Source organism: Piliocolobus tephrosceles, chromosome 9 (assembly GCF_002776525.5).
Source record: "Piliocolobus tephrosceles isolate RC106 chromosome 9, ASM277652v3, whole genome shotgun sequence".
Lineage (NCBI taxonomy): Eukaryota > Metazoa > Chordata > Mammalia > Primates > Cercopithecidae > Piliocolobus > Piliocolobus tephrosceles.
In genome coordinates, this window is record NC_045442.1 from 109,449,872 (window position 1) to 109,467,488 (window position 17,617).

Genomic DNA, 17,617 nt, shown 5'->3' on the forward strand with positions numbered 1-17,617 from the left:
CAAGGATACTTTCTGAGAAATGCATCACTTGGCAATTTTGTCTTTGTGTGAATATCACAGTGTATTCGTACAAATCCAGATGGTATAGCCTACTGCAAACCTATTGCTCCTAGGCTACAAACCTGTATAGCATGTTACTGTACTGAATACTGGAGGCAGTTGTAACACAAAAGTATTTGTGTATCTAAACATATTTAAACATAGTAAAAATACAGTGTAATAGGTAAAAAATGTACGTGTATAGGGTATTTACTATGAATATATTTTGCAGGAGTGGAAATTGCTCTGGGTGGGTCACTGAGTAAGTGGTAAGTGAATGTGAAGGCCTAGGACATTACTGTACGCTATTGTATAAACACTGTACACTTAGACTACACTAAATTTATTAAAAATATGTGATCTCTTCAATGATAAATTAACCATACCTTACTATGTAACATTACTACTTTATAAACTTTTTAACTTTTTGACTCTTTTGTAATAACACTTAGCTTAAAACACAAACTCATATGTAGCTGTATAAAAGATTTTTGTATCCTTATAAGCTTTTTTCTATATTTAAAATTATTTGATTTTTTTACTTTTTAAACTTTCTTGTTAAAAATTAAGACACAAATACACATGAGCTTAGGCCTACACAGGGTCATGATCATTAATATCACGTGTCATTTAATTGGAAGGTCTTCAGGGTCAGTAACATGCTTGGAACTGTCATCTTTTATAACAGTGCCCCTTCTGGAATACCTCCTGAAGGACCTGCTTGAAGCTGTTTTACACTTTATTTCTTCTACATATTTTTTTAAAAATTACCCTCTGAAATAACCATAATAGTATAGTAAATACATAACCCTGTAACAGTCGTGTATTATCATCAAATATTATGTATAATACACAGTTGTACGTGCTATACTTTTATACAACTGGCAGCACAGTAAGCTTGTTTACACCAGCCTCCCCATAAACACATGAGTAATACATCACACTGTGACATTAGGAAGGGTAACATGTCACTAGAAGATAGGAATTTTTTAGCTCCATTGTATTGTATTCTTATGGGACCACCATCATATATGTGATTCATTGTTGATGGAAACATTGTTATATGGTATATGACTATATAAATATAAATAAATAAATTTTATATATATATATATATATTTCCAGTGTTTGCCAGTAGACTGTGTATATCTTGGGGCCATGCCTTCAGTACTCATTTGGGCAGTTTATATCTTTCTTAGCTTCAGTTTCTGCTTGTGCAGAGCCTGAAGATCAGCCAGAAGTGAGAACTAGGGCCTTCTCAAGTGTTTCTGAGCATGTGCTCTGTCCTGGGCACACACATGGCCATCTAGTTTCCAAGGAATATGTAGGACTAGATGTCATGTCACTTTTCACAAGGAACATGTCACTTTTCAGTCTGTGTGCCCAAGCTTTTTGAGAGCTTGTTTGGAGATTCTAGCAGGGGAGCGCAGCTGCTTATATACCTTTGACTCAAGACTGGTCCTCCTCTATCAGGGATGGTTGTCCTTTTCGGCTGAGCATGCAGCTTCAGGAGGGATGCACATGGAGTGATGAGGGAAGAAGGGGACACCCGCCTACCCAGCCAGATCAGCCAAATCAACCCTGGCGATCAGTGGGGTGACAGATGTCGCAGCCAGATCCCCCTCATATCCCCAAGCTTTTTGATAATTAACCATAGCTTACTATATAATGTTTCTACTTGATGAACTTTTTGATTTTTTATCTTTTTGACTCTTCTGTAATAATGCTTAGCTTAAAACACAAACATATATGTAGCTGTATAAAAATATTTTTGCATCCTTTCAAGCTTTTTTCTATATTTATAGAAACAATTTATTATATCCATTGTTTGCCTCAATTGCTACCCCTTACCCCATTCAGCGCCGGCTAATACATTTGCCTGTAGGCCAGGCACGGTGGCTTATGCCTCTAATCCCAGCACTTTGGGAGGCCAAGGCAGGTGGATTGCTTGAGCTCAGGAGTTTGAGAACAGCCTGGGCAACATGGCAAAACACTGTTTCTACAAAAAATAAAAAACAAATAAATAAAGTTGCCTTTAAATGTTTACAATAGATGGCCTATCTGCCCTGGCAGAGTTCTGAGTGTGGCAAAATAAAAGCAAGCCCTTTACACAGTTTAAGCCAACAGAGAGGTTAAAACAAAACAACCACAGATCTTTGAGAACAAGGTAAACTCTGATCCCTCTGTCACCAGGAACCTAACCAAGGCCTTAGATTGGCATCGTTAAGACCCTTAGTGAGAATCATCTTTTTCTTAAGTGCTTGCCTAATTGCTGTAAATTTTGACAGGTTTTCAGAGATCAGGTAAAGTTGCTTCTGACAGTTTTTGTCAGGTTATTTTCACTGTTTCTGTGGAGGGACGAACTTGGAGTTCCCTAACATGCTCTTTTTTGCTGACATGCCATTGCATTGTTTCCATTTTGATAAGCTTACATTATTTTCAGGTTTTGTTGTTGTTGTTGTTTTGGAGACAGGGTTTCACTGTGTCACCCAGGCTTGAGTGCAGTGGCGCAGTCATGGCTCACTGCAGCCTCAACCTCCTGGGCACAAGTAACACGCCCACCTCAGCCTCCCAAGTAGCTGGAATTACAGGCGCATGCCACCACACCTAGCTAATTAAAAAATTTTTTTTGCACTGATGGGGTTTTTCCATGTTGCTCAGGCTGGTCTCAAACACTTGGGCTCAAGTGATCTGCCTGCCTCAGCCTTCCAAAGTGTTAGGATTACAGGCGTAGTTAAGGTACGTTTCTTCTTCATAGAGGTCACCTGACTGTTAAAATAATTCATGTTTAGCTTACCAACCATGAATGGTTAGCTTTCACATTTAGAAGGAAAATAATTCTAACAGATGAATCCAGTAGATCTGAGTTAAAGATAGCCATTTCACTCACGTGCTGGCAAAAAATTTTCTCTCCAAGCTAGAGAGATAAAACGTCTAATCCAGTGAATATGGGAGATGAATGTTCTAACATTCAGGCCTCTAATGGAAATGTGATGTCAAATGTATTAGACAAGCCAATACATACCAGGGTCTTTACCTTTAAGGCTCCAATGGAACATACTCACATTGTAGTTGTGTGGACATGTTCCATATAGTTTATCAGGTCAAGAATGTAACAGCTGTTCTCACTACCTTCCCAAAACTCTGTCTCATTGGGAAGTTAGCCCAAATCTGAAGCTAAACAGCCAACATAAAGAGATCTGATTCTGAAGCAGTATTTTCTGAGTTTGAATTCATTGAATACCTAATATTAAATGAATACATAAGCTAATTTGAAGTACAACTTATCTAGAGCATGTCTTTGTAGATAAGAAAATCTTCATGTTTTTCACCTGTATCTACTTGAGGTAGAATTTATTGGTGAAATAACTCTACTGGATAGATTCTCAAGAGGAAAATAGTCAGGCAATATTTGTGTATAAGGAACACAGCCCTGTTCCTTAGAAGAGAGCTGTTTGTATGTGTAGCTGGGTGAAAAACAACATGAGGTTGGTGAACTGTATCCTAAGGTGTAATAATCTGGGGGACCAGGAGGATGAGCCAAGAGGATGGGAGATAAGGCTAAAAAAATTGGAAAACATAGGTGACAGAGGCACCTGGTAGCTGCTCAAGGATTTAGAGTAGGAGAGCCATCCGACCACATTTACATTTGGGGTACATATGGTGGCAGAAAAATGGAGAATTGGGGGATCAGAATGGCAAGACTGGAAGCAGGGAAATGCCTTAGGTTACTATTAGTTGTTTTTATTTTTAAGTAAGAAATGTTCCATAGTGAGCATGTGTTAATTTTGTAATATAAGAAAATACATAGCTATTATTTTGTATGAAATATACTTGTTGAATAATTCATGATATAGTACCAATTTTTTAAAAATCTAAGATTAAAATCTCAATTAGAGATTGGTTATTCAGGGTCGGGCGCGGTGGCTCAAGCCTGTAATCCTAGCACTTTGGGAGGCCGAGACGGGTGGATCACGAGGTCAGGAGATCGAGACCATCCTGGCTAACATGGTGAAACGCCGTCTCTACTAAAAAATACAAAAAACTAGCCGGGCGACGTGGCAGGCGCCTGTAGTCCCAGCTGCTTGGAAGGCTGAGGCAGGAGAATGGCGGGAACCCAGGAGGCGGAGCTTGCAGTGAGCTGAGATCCGGCCACTGCACTCCAGCCTGGGCGGCAGAGCGAGACTCCGTCTCAAAAAAAAAAAAAAGAGATTGGTTATTCAGTTGACACTTGATGTCTTTGCTCAACAAAAGGATTCATCATAGATTTTCATTAGATAATCATTTGTTTCTACCACATTATCTGTAGTCTATGTAGGGAACATGTCAATTTTATTAAGCAAATTAGATTGAAAATTACAACCATGTTACCTGCAGTACTTGAGTAATTTTTATAGCTCCGCAGCCTTCCACAAGTCACAAAAATACTCACACCCCGGGTAACATACTAATCTGGAGCAACAAGCCCCAGAAAACTGATAATAAAAATAATGGTTAGTAAAGCCTGACAGACTAATTATAGCTTCACTTTGTCTCTCTCCAACTCTATTTAAAAACTATTGATAGTATTTAGTCCCAGGTATATAGATTTTTTTGTGTTGGTTTGGTTTGGTGTTTTCATCATTTGAACTTCTTAGTAGTTTTTGAAATTAATTAGACAGTCTGCTATCAAATGAGAGACATTTAATAAGCAAGTTTACTCTCATTTTTCCCAATACAAGTATGTTATTTGAATATACTTTAAGTTTAATACAGATCAAGTTTTAAACCCCAGCCAGGCACGGTGGCTCACACCTGTAATCCTAGCTAGCACTTTGGGAGGCTGAGGTGGTTGGATCACTTGAGGTCAGGAATTCGAGACCAGCCTGGCCAACATGGGGAAATCCCGTCTCTACTAAAAATACAAAAATTAGCTGGGTGTGGTGGCGCATGCCCAATTCCAGCTACTCCGGAGGCTGAGGCACAAGAATCTCTTGGACCCAGGAGGTGGAGGTTGCAGTGAGCTGAGATTGTGCCAGTGTACTCCAGCCTGGGTGATAGAATCAGACTGTCTCAAGAAAAGTTTTAAACCCTACTTGACAGTGTATTCTTTGTTATTATTATGCATTTTATACTGGCCATGTAGAAATGATGTCTGATTTTACCTGTGCACACAGGATTATATAAAATGTAATTTTAATATCCACTTAATCTAAGTACTGAACCGTGGTAACCTTTTAGATATATTTAAACTATACTAGTAATACATAAATATTGGGCAAATTTATTTTTATGAACCAGACTGAGGAGGCTTGCCAACATTGAAAATACCCTTTAAAGTACTAAGTAAATAAGTATAGTATATTTAACTCTTTCTAATGATAATAATTTTTGATAAATGCGAATTTAACTCCCTTCAGATAGGCATGCTTTTTGACATGTGAAAGTGAGATTCCGTACGTTGTTGCTAAGATGATAAACTCAATATAAATAACAATAGAGAAACCATACGGTTAGCCTGGGATTCAGAAATTGGCTTTAACATTTGCCAATAAATAAAGAGTTTCTTTGAAGGCACACACAGATGTATTAATTTTTAATTTGTTTCTTTTTGATCTCTTAATTGCTGAAAAAGATTTATTGGTTAATTTTAGGAAGGCAAGTGTTTGAAAAGTTTCGCCAAATACTGTCTTCTTTAAATGACTGTATGGTAATGAAAAGTTAAGAGGAGAGCCAAATTAGATTGAATAATTGTTCAGTCATGTGGGTCAGGCTAGTTGCATAGCCTGGTTGTTAGACTGATTGCTCAAATTACATTGCCTGGGGTCCTGCACTTGGTTGGCTGTCTCCTCAGATCTTAACAAGGTTCTGGGAATTTCTTTTTCTGACAAAGTTTGCTTTGTATTTTCCCCTCCCCCTACCACCTCCAGGATGCATCATCTGCAGACATCAGAAAAGCATATCGTAAGCTTTCACTAACTTTACATCCAGACAAGAATAAAGATGAAAATGCAGAAACTCAGTTTAGACAAGTAAGTGAAATATGCTATTATATATATTTTTGTGACAAATGTATTAATATGTTGATGGTAGAAAAATTCACTTATATATGGAATATTTTCATTTGAAAATGAGGTAGTAGTTTAAAATATAGTGTGTATGTTTTTATTCAAGTTTCTACAAAATACGTTTTTACCATTTTGTATTAGCATCTCTAAATTCTTGGAGGGTCATAATTGTCATAATTTTCTTGTCTAAATTACAGCTTTTGTTTTTAAAATGCACATTTTAAGATAAGTATTACTTTTGTAACTGTCACAAAGGTTTATTTTGATATCAAGCATTTTTAACCTCTTAAGGTACTACCAAAACATAAAGTGTTACTTATAATTGAGGTTTCATCTGTTTATTATATATATGGGCACATAGGATTTGCTGCATGTCTATTGTAGTGCCTTCACCCTCCTACATGATTTCTTATAGTTGAGAGTATTTTTATTTTAAAGTAATGCTTTTATTTTAGTTGGTGGCCATTTATGAAGTTTTAAAGGATGATGAACGAAGGCAGAGGTGAGTGTTCATTTCTGCTTTTGAATTAAGATGTTATAATTTCATGCAACAGTTTATAAAGAATTAAGTCTCCTTAAACATTTTGTTATGTTAGTATTTTATTTTTGTTCCTTCCAAGAAATGCAGTGTTTTAAAAATGTGTGTTTGAAGCAGAGTTAATTTTATTTGAAAGTATTCACTAGATTGATTCGATACTTACAAGATTCAAGATTATGAGTCATAATGTTAGCAAGTCCTGGCTTCCTTAATACGAGTTTTCACGTGAGTGTTTATGCCCTGGGAAATGCAAATACTGCTTGAATTCAAATAAATGTCCATTCTTTCCCGTATGTCAGTAATAGCTCCTATCTGTGCCTGGTGCTTGGTGCTTTTTCCCCCACTATTCCTTAAATGTTTGAATTAGACCATAGTGATAGTCAAGTTAGTATTCTTTCTTGATATTTCCTCACTCTCAAAATAACCCAATTATATAAGCTTCTGTAAGCCTGTAGAAGATAGGGGTGGAAGAAAACTTCGCTTCTTGTGTCTATTTCTTTTGCCTCCTTCCCTTCCTTTACTCTGCTCTGGCAATTCTGCATTGAGGGTTAAACTTCAGAGTGGTGGCAGTCCCTCACACTAAGACTTCTCTGTGCCCCTTTCAGTAGAGTGGCAATATATTTATGTAGTAGTTTATAATGCCAGTGACTCAAGAGGAGATTACACAGAGGCCCCTTTCCTCTACTCCTACAGAATGTATGGAATGTAGACATCATTTCAGCAACCTTCTAAGTTTTTTGAGTCAGACCACAACACATATGCACATACACAACTAAAACAATAGTCTCACAAAATACTTCTTATTGCAGGTTAAACACATCATTTTCTATTCTAGGCTAGACTAGTCTTTTGGTGTTTTTTATTTATTTATTTTTAAAAAATGTTGGTTGTGGTTCACTAAATTGATTTCATGAGACACTAGTGGACCACAATCCAAAATTTGAAAATGTTGTTCTACAGTACAAGAGTACCTTCAAAAAACAAAGCAAAACAACACCTAGGTATTTGAGATTTAGGCAAAAGCCAACTTAAATATCTGTATACTTCAATAGGGGGGTAATACATCTTTAGACAACTCTATAAATTATGCTGTGTTACATTCTGAATCTTTCCTCAAATGTATTATCTGGAATTAGTCTGTATCCTAAAATGTTATCTACCATTCTTGATTCTCATCTTAACCGTTTAATTTGAATACCTCTGCTTGTCAGATTGCAAAGCACAAGGATTCAAGATCTTCTCTTAAAGTGTTCTTCGCTTTATAACAAGGGCTGGCATTGGTCCAGATACCATAGCAGACATTCCTCTGGTTTGAGATAATCCATAGTGTTGAAAGAGTCCGAGAAGTGTGTTGAAAGAAGTTTTGGTCATTCTGCGCATATTTTCTAGTTAGTTGCTCTATGAGCCCTAGTTTTGTTTCACACATTTAAGAATGTGTCTGTAAAGGTAGCTTTATTTAGTCTTCTAATATCTTTGGCTTGAGGTTTTTTCTTTTTGTTTGTTGTTATTTTAAGTCAGTAAACTTTGTAATTTCTTTCAGTTACCAAAATTATTTCCATCTTTTCAAAACAAATCACTTCTTATATATAAATTGTTTATTCATTAACATGGAATCATCTATTAATAAATAACATCATCTCTTTAGGATTAGTTCTCTCATTTATTTTAGAGAGTTGATAGAAAAAAATGAATGTGACAGTTACACAAACAGCTGTAGTATTTATACCCCTTGAGGCACAAGTAACTCTTTGGTAACTGGTTTTCCTTGAGGCAAAAGTCTTAACTAATCAAGCTAAGAATCACTCCTCTAAAGCTTGTGCCTGAGGCCAGGTGACCTGTGAGTATTTAAACATAGGAGACAGACATCTCTGCAGACAATTACTTAATGTTTATAATTCCTTTAGGGAAAAAAAAAGAAGAGCACAGTCAGCATTATCTTCAAAAGAAGATTATCTACATATTGATATAAAAAATGCTTTTTGGTATCACAATTATTTACTATAAATATTCATTAAGTAATACTTTCAAATGTGTAACCTTCCAGGAATTGGTAATTTGGGAAATTGTCAGACATGTTGCCTATTTATTTCCCTTTTATGGAATTGTGTTTTCTCTGAAATCAGATGCATTATTTGAATTTTGCTGGAAAAGGGAATAGCAGTGAAATTGATAAATTAACAAACCAAATAACTTTTTATAGAAAAGAAAGGAAAGGCTGACTGGGTACAGTGGCTCACATCTGTAATCTTAGCACTTTGGGAGGCTAAGAAGGGCAGATCCCTTAAACTCAGGAGTTCGAAACCAGCCTAGGCAACATGATGAAACCTCGTCTCTGCAAAAAATACAAAAGTTAGCCTGGCATGGTGGCACATGCCTATAGTCCCAGCTACTCAGGAGGCTGAGGTGGGAGGATTGCTTGAACCCCAGAGGCAGAAGTTGCAGAGAGCTCTAATTGCACCACTGCGCTCAGCCTGGGCCACAGAGCAAGATCCTGTCTCAAAAGAAAAAAAGAGGAAAAAGAAAATGTCAGCTTTGTTTGATTTTTTTTAACGTCCTTATTTGGGTATAATTTGCATACAATAAAAGTCACCTGTTTTAAGTGTACAGTTAAATGCTTTTTAGTAAATTTACAGGCTTGTGCAAACCATCACCACAGTCCAGTTTTAGAACATTTACATCATTTCAAAAAAGCTTTAGCCCATTTGCGGTAATTCTTCACCCTGATCTCCAGCTCCAGGCAATTACTGATCTATTTAGTGTATTTATAAATTTGTTCTTTCTGGACATTTCATATAAATGGAATCATGCAATATGTAGTTTTTTGTATGTGGCTTCTATTAACATAAGGTTTTTGAGATTCATCCATATTGTAGCATATACCAGTAGTTCATTCTTTTCTATTGCTGAACAGTATTCCATCGTATGGATATACCACTTATGTTTATCTGTTCACCAGTTGATGGACATGTGAGTTGTTTCCAGTGTGGGGCTATGATGAGCAAGGCTTCTGTGAACATTCACATAAACTTCAGATGGACATATGTTTTCGTTTCTCTTGGTTAGATTCCTAGGAGTGCAATTGTGAATAAACGTTTAAGCCTTTTTCTCCCCCAAGAACATAGACTATAGCATGAAAACACACTCATGTACTGCATAATGACATTTCACTCAATGAGGGACCACATATACAATGCTAGCCGAGCGCAGTGGCTCACACCTCTTATCCCAACACTTTGGGAGGCTAAGGTGGGAGGATGGCTTGAGCCCAGGAGTTTGAGACCAGCCCTGGCAACATAGCTAGACCCTATCTCTACAAAAAATAAAAAAATTAGCAGGGTGTGGTGTGCCTGTAGTCCCAACTACTTGGGTAGCTGAGATGGGAGGATTGTTTGAGCTACTTGGGAGGCTGAGATGGGAGGATTGCAAGGCTGCAGCGAGCCATGATCGTGCCATTGTACTCCACCCTGGGCGAAAGAGTGAGACCCCATCTCTAAAACAACAACCACAGCAACAAAAAAACCCAATGCTTGTCCCATAAGATTATAATATGATATTTTTACTGTACCTTTTCTGAGTTTAGGTATACAAATACTTATCATTGTGTTATAGTTGCCTACAGTATTCAGTACAGCAACATGCTATACAGGTTTGTAACCTAGAAGCAATAGGCTACCATGTAGCCTACATGTGTAGAAGCTGTACCACATAGGTTAATGTAAGTACACCATGATGTTCACACAACGAGGAACTTGCCTAACGGTTTTCCTAATTATGCATTTCTCAGACCCAATCACTGTCATTATTAAAGCATGCCTATAACAGGTTTTCGTGGTTATTGTAAGAAAGCCTAGCTTAGCAGCCTTCTCTAAACTCTTTAGCTTCCTTATTTTGGGAAACAGTAGCCCAGCTATGTTCCAACAAATTTTTATGAGTGCCCTGAATGTTAGTTGAGGTAAAGTACTGAGTACCAGCCATTACATTTATATACTAGATTGCGCTTTAGTAATATTAACATAGCTACTTTTGTTTAAAATATATTATGAATTTTTAACCAGTCTTCTTTTGCTAACCCAGTTGTGAAACTTTAAAATTTTTTGTCTGTTTCATGTTACTATCTTTATATAAGTTGAATGTGTTTTTAGTTTACTAAATAACGTTTTATTTACAAATGCAGTTAAAAGTATAGTTATTCAGCCTTAATATGTTAAACTTTTATAAATTCACTAACTAGTTATTGTAAATTTGATTACAGGTGTGTTCGAATCAAAATAAACATTAGTCTGAGAATAGGAAATTTACTTTAGCACCTTTCCTAAATAAAGTGCAGTGTACCACAATTTTTGGCGTATATATTGTTTTTTCAAAGAAGAATGAGAACAATTAATTTAGACATGTTTTCTGTTTATAATGTTTGTACAAGTAGTTTTTATTCAAAGTTTCAAAATGTTACCTAAATGGAAATTATGTTATTATTGTTTTAAACTAAAAATTCCAGCTTTGTAATACAGAAAATTCATAAGTTAGGCACATGCTAGAATTATTTAAATATACTCATAATATACAGATTTTTAATTTTAGTTACATACTTACTATTTGATATTTCAAAAAAAAGTAACATTTTAAATTTCCATGCATTTTTCTGCTGGTAACTTGAAAAAAATTTTAAATTTGTTTTCCAGTATTTGTATTAGCCTAAATATGTTTCATGAATTGCAGATTCTAGTATGAAACTCACTAATGACTATGTAACCATTATTTTATGTTCATGATGTATATTGTAAGAAAATCAAGTGAAATAAACACACATTAAGCCATATGTTGGATGTGTGGAATTGATTAATGTTTTCATTTCCAAGAAAATTCCATTATAATTCCCTGTGATTTTAGCATTAGTGATATTTTTTATCATAGAGATCTATTTCTTTATATCTTACAACACATACATTTGTACATTCTTAATCTGACTTTAACAAATGTTGAGAACAGTTTGTGTGAATCCCAAATACAGAGCATTTTAACAGTGTTATATGTTTAAATACAGAAAAGCCTAATAAAGTGATGTTTTAAATTTTATGTGTCAACACAGTATTTCTTCTTAAATAACTTATGAAAATAGTGTCTGTGTGTACTTTAAGAAATGTATTTTCAATGTTTGATCAGGAAAGCAGTGATTTATCTTTTAACAGCATATATTCTAAAAAGTGAACTATAATGGAAGCTATCTTTCCTTAAAATGGCCAGTCGTGTGAGCCATAATGTTCATTGATAGTAAAATCAATAGAGCATTGATTCAAAGCTTAATCCTTAGAGACTGTTATTTAGAGTGACAGACATAGCCTAGTAAATATCTAGTTCTGTTTAATGTGTTCAGTGCATGAGGTTTTGCTATCTTGAATGTGTGCACTAAATACAATTTATACGTAGGGTAGAAAATAGTAGCTATTAACAGACACATAGCACTTTCAGTTATGATGGTGATAAAATATTTGATAAGAGATTCTTAGCTATGAGTTCAGCTGCTTTCTCTTCTGCTATAGTTATATCCAAAGCAAATTTAATACTTAAGAGTGCTATTAAGGAATTGTCTCCATTTTCTTAGATGTTCTTTATCAATAACTATACTTTTTTTCCTGAAATTATTTCATGGGAGAGGTTTGCTGAAAATAATGATTTTTATATTCACCTTTTTTCCCCCTCAAGAAATCTGAAGTAGAATATGGAGTGAGAATAGATTCAGGACTTAAGATTGATTGGACTTCATTTGAATGTTGTAATCTTATGTTAGAGCACTTGAAACCTTTTTACCTATACATTTCTCATTTAAAATGAGCCGGCTTTTATAAGATTGATTTAAACATAAATTTTTGACAACATGAATGATAGTTTCTTATGAAGTCACATTATTATATCTTGATGTGAATATTCAAGCATTTCGATAAATATTGAAAAAGAATAACACCAGATATTTCTGATCTAGCTACTGCCAAACCATACATTAATTTGTAGACTCTTGTATGTTATACAATTTGCTTTTTAAGAGTTTAGTACTAATTAATGTCCTTTCCTTTCAACATTGGTTATTCCCATTTGTTGATACTGTTATTAATAACCTAAGTTGATCACAAAGGTTTTCTAGATTTGCTAATAAAATATATTTTACATTTATATCTGATGTTTTTCTACTGAAAAAAGAAGTTGCCTGTAATAAATCCTCTGCTTTATTTTTTTAGCATATCTCCAAGGTATCAATTTAATAACTATCAAAGTAGCTACTGCAGTTGTTGCATTTAAATTGATTTACATGTCAAGACTGGCAGTTTAGCAGCTGCGCTATTATTCCTAGATCGGTCAATTTACTTGAGAAAAACCTACTACTGAGTTCTACTGACCTGCCTGACAATATAGGCCCTATTTCTATTCCTGTAATTAGGCCTGCAACTAACTCAGAATATTTTTAATTAAAATATTTTGGTCAATGTGTTGCACCAAATTAGGCCTTTCAGTGAAGATTTAATTCTGGAAATAGTGTGATTAGAATATTTAATGAGTTGTGTTCAATTAAGATTAACAGGTTGTGTGTGTTGAACACAGTGTGTGTGACCATTTTGAGTTTTACAATCATAAATGTTACTCCTTATTTTTAACCTCAAAGATATTTGTTCAATAGTTGTCTGACAAGTAAATTTAAATTCAGTTGAAAATTTATTTTAAAGTAACTTTTTTATCCTGATAGTACCAAGAAAGCTGATTTGAAATGCATCAGCTTTTTAAAGGACTAGGAAAGCTTTTACTTGTTAATGTTCCCTTCCAGCAAAAGCCAAAAATGAGGAAATTGCCACTTAAATGTTTACAAATAAACAGTTGAGAAATCCAACATAAACACTGGTTGTTTCCACATCTCTTTCTAATTTGGGAGTTTTTTATTTTCTAAAGGAATATAGCAATACAAAATTAAAAGGTACTCAATTTTATAGGCTTTTACCTCATTTAAAAGCTTTGATAAAATCGTGTGTATAAATATTTCAACATTGAGCCACTATAGTATAGGGGTAGAAATAAAAGCACTGACTAGAAAATTTATTCAGAATTTGATTCAATTAATATGTAATTCACGGTAACAAACAGCTCTTATTTTCATCTTTCTCCTGTTGAGATCCTTCTTTTTGTTGCTGACTTCAGTGGTAGAGTCTTTACTGTAGACTAGTAGGCAGGTAGACTACTTGTAGCTCCTTTAGTTTAGATGTCACTCCAGGAATCACATCTTTGGGTGCTGCAAAAATATGAGATCTAGTATCCACAGTATATTACTGGGCACTTTTTTGAAGGGTGTCAGTGACTACAGCTATCTACAGTGCTTTGAATTTACTAGATATTATAATGCTGGAAATGTACATAAACATTATCTATTTTGAATAAATTATTTTCTTTTTCCTCTTTGTAATATAGGCACAAATAATTTTTTTGTTTTTATTTTAAACTCCCCATGAAAAACTGTTAAATTTGTACTGTAGGTACGATGATATTCTGATCAATGGACTCCCAGATTGGCGACAGCCTGTATTCTACTACAGGCGGGTGAGAAAAATGAGCAATGCTGAGCTGGCATTACTCTTATTCATTATTCTCACAGTGGGTCATTATGCTGTAGTTTGGTCAATCTACCTGGAAAAACAACTGGTAAGTATTAGTAATAAATCAAATGAACTAGCCTGCTTAATTTTATATGGAATTTCAGACATTTATTTTTCAACTGATGAAAATTTCTATTTCTCTGTGTATACTTCTCATTCTAATAGTTTTATACTCAATGTTTGACGTATTTCTAAGTCAAGAAGAACCCATGAAATAAGAAAATATTCTTCTTTTTTAAAAATGTGGCACTTAAGTTTGTTATAAAACTTTGTGAAAGCCCACATACCTAGCTGGGAATTAGAAGGTAGAACCATGTTTTAATTATCACCTCCCACATAGAAATTTTTTTATGTAAGACTGACTTTAGATTTTTTTGTGTCATAGGCCTTTATATAATGAATGTTTACTTTTAAAATGTTTTAAGTAAATAAATAAAATTGGAAATGAATATAATATTCTAACTTCAAAGATCAATTGGTTAAAAAATTATTATACTTTTCTTGGTTTAATATGCTACTCATAGTTTATTCTTCTGTGGGTTTTTATATATATGTCCAAGATAATCAAACATATTTATCAGTATTCATGAATTAGCATCTGTTTACTCATTCCTTTTGAAGTGACATTATTAAAGTTGGATGAATGAGAAAAAGTGAGTTGAATGCTTTCTCTTCTTAGAAAACTTTGATTGCTATGGAGATGCACATGACTGACAGTGCTGAACTTCATGTGTGTTTAAGGCCTGGATACCATGGCAACAGTTATTGTGAAAGATTGATGATTTTACTTAATCATGTCGGACCCTACATACATTTGCATAAATGTTCCTCTATAATGTTTACCCTTCACAGAAGAGCCTAGATAACATTTGAAGTGTACATGTTAATGATAACCTGTAACCATAATTCTTTCCACATTAAGGATGAACTGCTAAGTAGAAAAAAGAGAGAAAAGAAAAAAAAGACTGGCAGCAAGAGTGTGGATGTATCAAAACTTAGTGCTTCGGAAAAAAATGAAAGGTGAGAGTATATAAAAATACTTCATAATTTGAAGCTGTTTTAAAATACATCTTTAATATGATTCAACTTCATATGTATGTCTATTTACATGTGCTCTCATTTATATCTGTGGTAGTCTTATAAAAGACTAATAAGGTGCCATTGTTTATGTGACAAATTCTAATCTTAAGCAAAATTTCTTCAGGTTTTTTTCCCCCATATGAAATGTTAATATATATTTAAATAATCCCTCAAATTCTTCTAGTTTGAAATTTTTATACTGAACTTTAGAAACAAAGTACTATTAGACGGACCTATCACTTAGCTCAGGAGTGACCATATGTAGAGAAGCGGTGATATGCAGTACACTCAGAAAGATACCACCATTTCTTCTATTGATTCATAGAAAGGAATAAAGGGTTTAAATAGTTCACACAGCAGGGCATGAACTGGGATCAATGAGGGATGGAGATCAGAGACTATTCTGCCTGTCTTCTATTCTGATGACATCAGTGAGTAATGCTTCAGTGAACTGCAAATGACATTAATTTTTATGTATTGGTTTGTTTATGCTACAGTCTTCATATCTGGTTGTCAGCACTTGGGAACACTCTGATGATGGTTAGTTTTTTTTATAGCTGAAGTAATCATAAGGCTTAAGAATTCATTGTATAAAAGTGATGAAAAGCCCAGGTTAGAAAGAGGGCTTTTGTTTATCTTTGTAACTTGATTAGGAACCTCCTTCCCCAAAATCTTAGCCTGGTTTCTCTTACATGCTATATATATTGCATTTGTTGTGACTACTATATTTCATGATGGCGTAAGTCAGTTATAAATATTTCAGTGAATAGTTTCTTCATTTTTTTTTTTGTTGTTGAAGTAGTCATTCAAAAAAGAATTCATGATCTTTATAAAAATATTTTGTCTCCCACCTTTCTCTGTACATTCCTCATTTGTTGTATGTTGTTCTTTTTTCTCCCTCCCTTTAGATTGCTGATGAAACCACAGTGGCATGATTTGCTTCCATGCAAACTGGGGATTTGGTTTTGCCTTACACTAAAAGCATTACCTCACCTAATCCAGGTAAAATGTACCTCTTTTATATAACATTAGATCCTTTATTTTTAATCATTCACGAAATAATTTATGCCCATGTTGGCTTTCTGAATGCCGATATGCAGTGGATGCTGTATAATGTTGATTGAGTAGGATTTTTATAAGTTAAACCTATTTTAGACAATTCTAAGATTATTTAGATATCTGTTTCTGTAATTATCTTTTATAATGGTTTTAGATCACCTTAGAGTCCCAAGATGCTAGAAAAAGAAAAAAAATACTATCTTTAGTACAGAGATAAAAGCAATAAAAATTTAATCCACTGTTACAATTAAAAGCATAACCAGTAAAAAGGAACAGCATTCAAGTAGCTTGCCACCCATTATTTTAATAGCATTTGAGTAGAGTGTTAAAAAAAAAGAAAAACCAACCTTTACATGAACATCTGTATAATTATGCCAAAATATATATTGCTTTCCATTTTATTTGCAATTTTAAGAAGAGTGAGGACATTTTGTCTTTTATAGGTAATCAGTTTGTTTCTATTTAGTCTTGATTAAATAATAAAATGTGGATATGTATCATATTTGTGTCAGTTTCTTTTTTTTTTAATTTAGTATATCAAAGCATATTTTATTAAATTACTGCTTTGTTAATTTTGATTATTGCATCAGGTTAGAAAATCCCCAACACGTAAATATTTGAAAGTAAATAAAACACTTTTTGGTGTACAGATTCTGAGTTGAGATTGTAATTTTTGGAGAGAAATGTTTTATTTTAGAAAATAAGTGTTTATAATCTAGTGGACCAGATAATATTCTATTCAGTTCTACCCACTTTGTAGTTATATATTAGAGCTATTTTTCCTGATTGTTTAAGGAAGCTGATGACTACAACTTCTGCATTTTCCTTTATTTTTCTCATAATGAAAATTTTATATTTAAAGGAGAAATGAACCAAAATACTAGTGTGCTTCTTTCTATCCTTTGAGAAATTACCAGTTTTTCCGTAAGTTCATCTTAATAGTTATTGCTTATAGAATCTTATATTTTGGGCCGGGCCCGGTGGCTCAAGCCTGTAATCCCAGCACTTTGGGAGGCCGAGACGAGTGGATCACGAGGTCTGGAGATCGAGACCATCCTGGTCTACATGGTGAAACCCCGTCTCTACTAAAAAAATACAAAAAACTAGCCGGGCGAGATGGCAGGCGCCTGTAGTCCCAGCTACTGGGGAGGCTGAGGCAGGAGAATGGCGTAAACCCGGGAGGTGGAGCTTGCAGTGAGCTGAGATCGCGGCACTGCACTCCA

At 34.5% G+C, this 17,617-nt stretch overlaps 1 protein-coding gene across 2 annotated transcripts in view; it reads left to right on the forward strand.

Moving 5' to 3' along the window:
• Positions 1-17,617, forward strand: part of DNAJC1 (DnaJ heat shock protein family (Hsp40) member C1) — a 232,725-nt gene that overhangs the window by 68,653 nt on the left and 146,455 nt on the right. For both annotated transcript variants that reach the window (XM_023223119.2, XM_023223118.2), the window contains exons 2-6: positions 5,949-6,050; positions 6,542-6,588; positions 14,136-14,301; positions 15,178-15,275; positions 16,244-16,337. In XM_023223119.2, the coding sequence (XP_023078887.1) occupies positions 5,949-6,050; positions 6,542-6,588; positions 14,136-14,301; positions 15,178-15,275; positions 16,244-16,337 (507 nt within the window). The remainder of the gene's footprint in view (positions 1-5,948; positions 6,051-6,541; positions 6,589-14,135; positions 14,302-15,177; positions 15,276-16,243; positions 16,338-17,617) is intronic.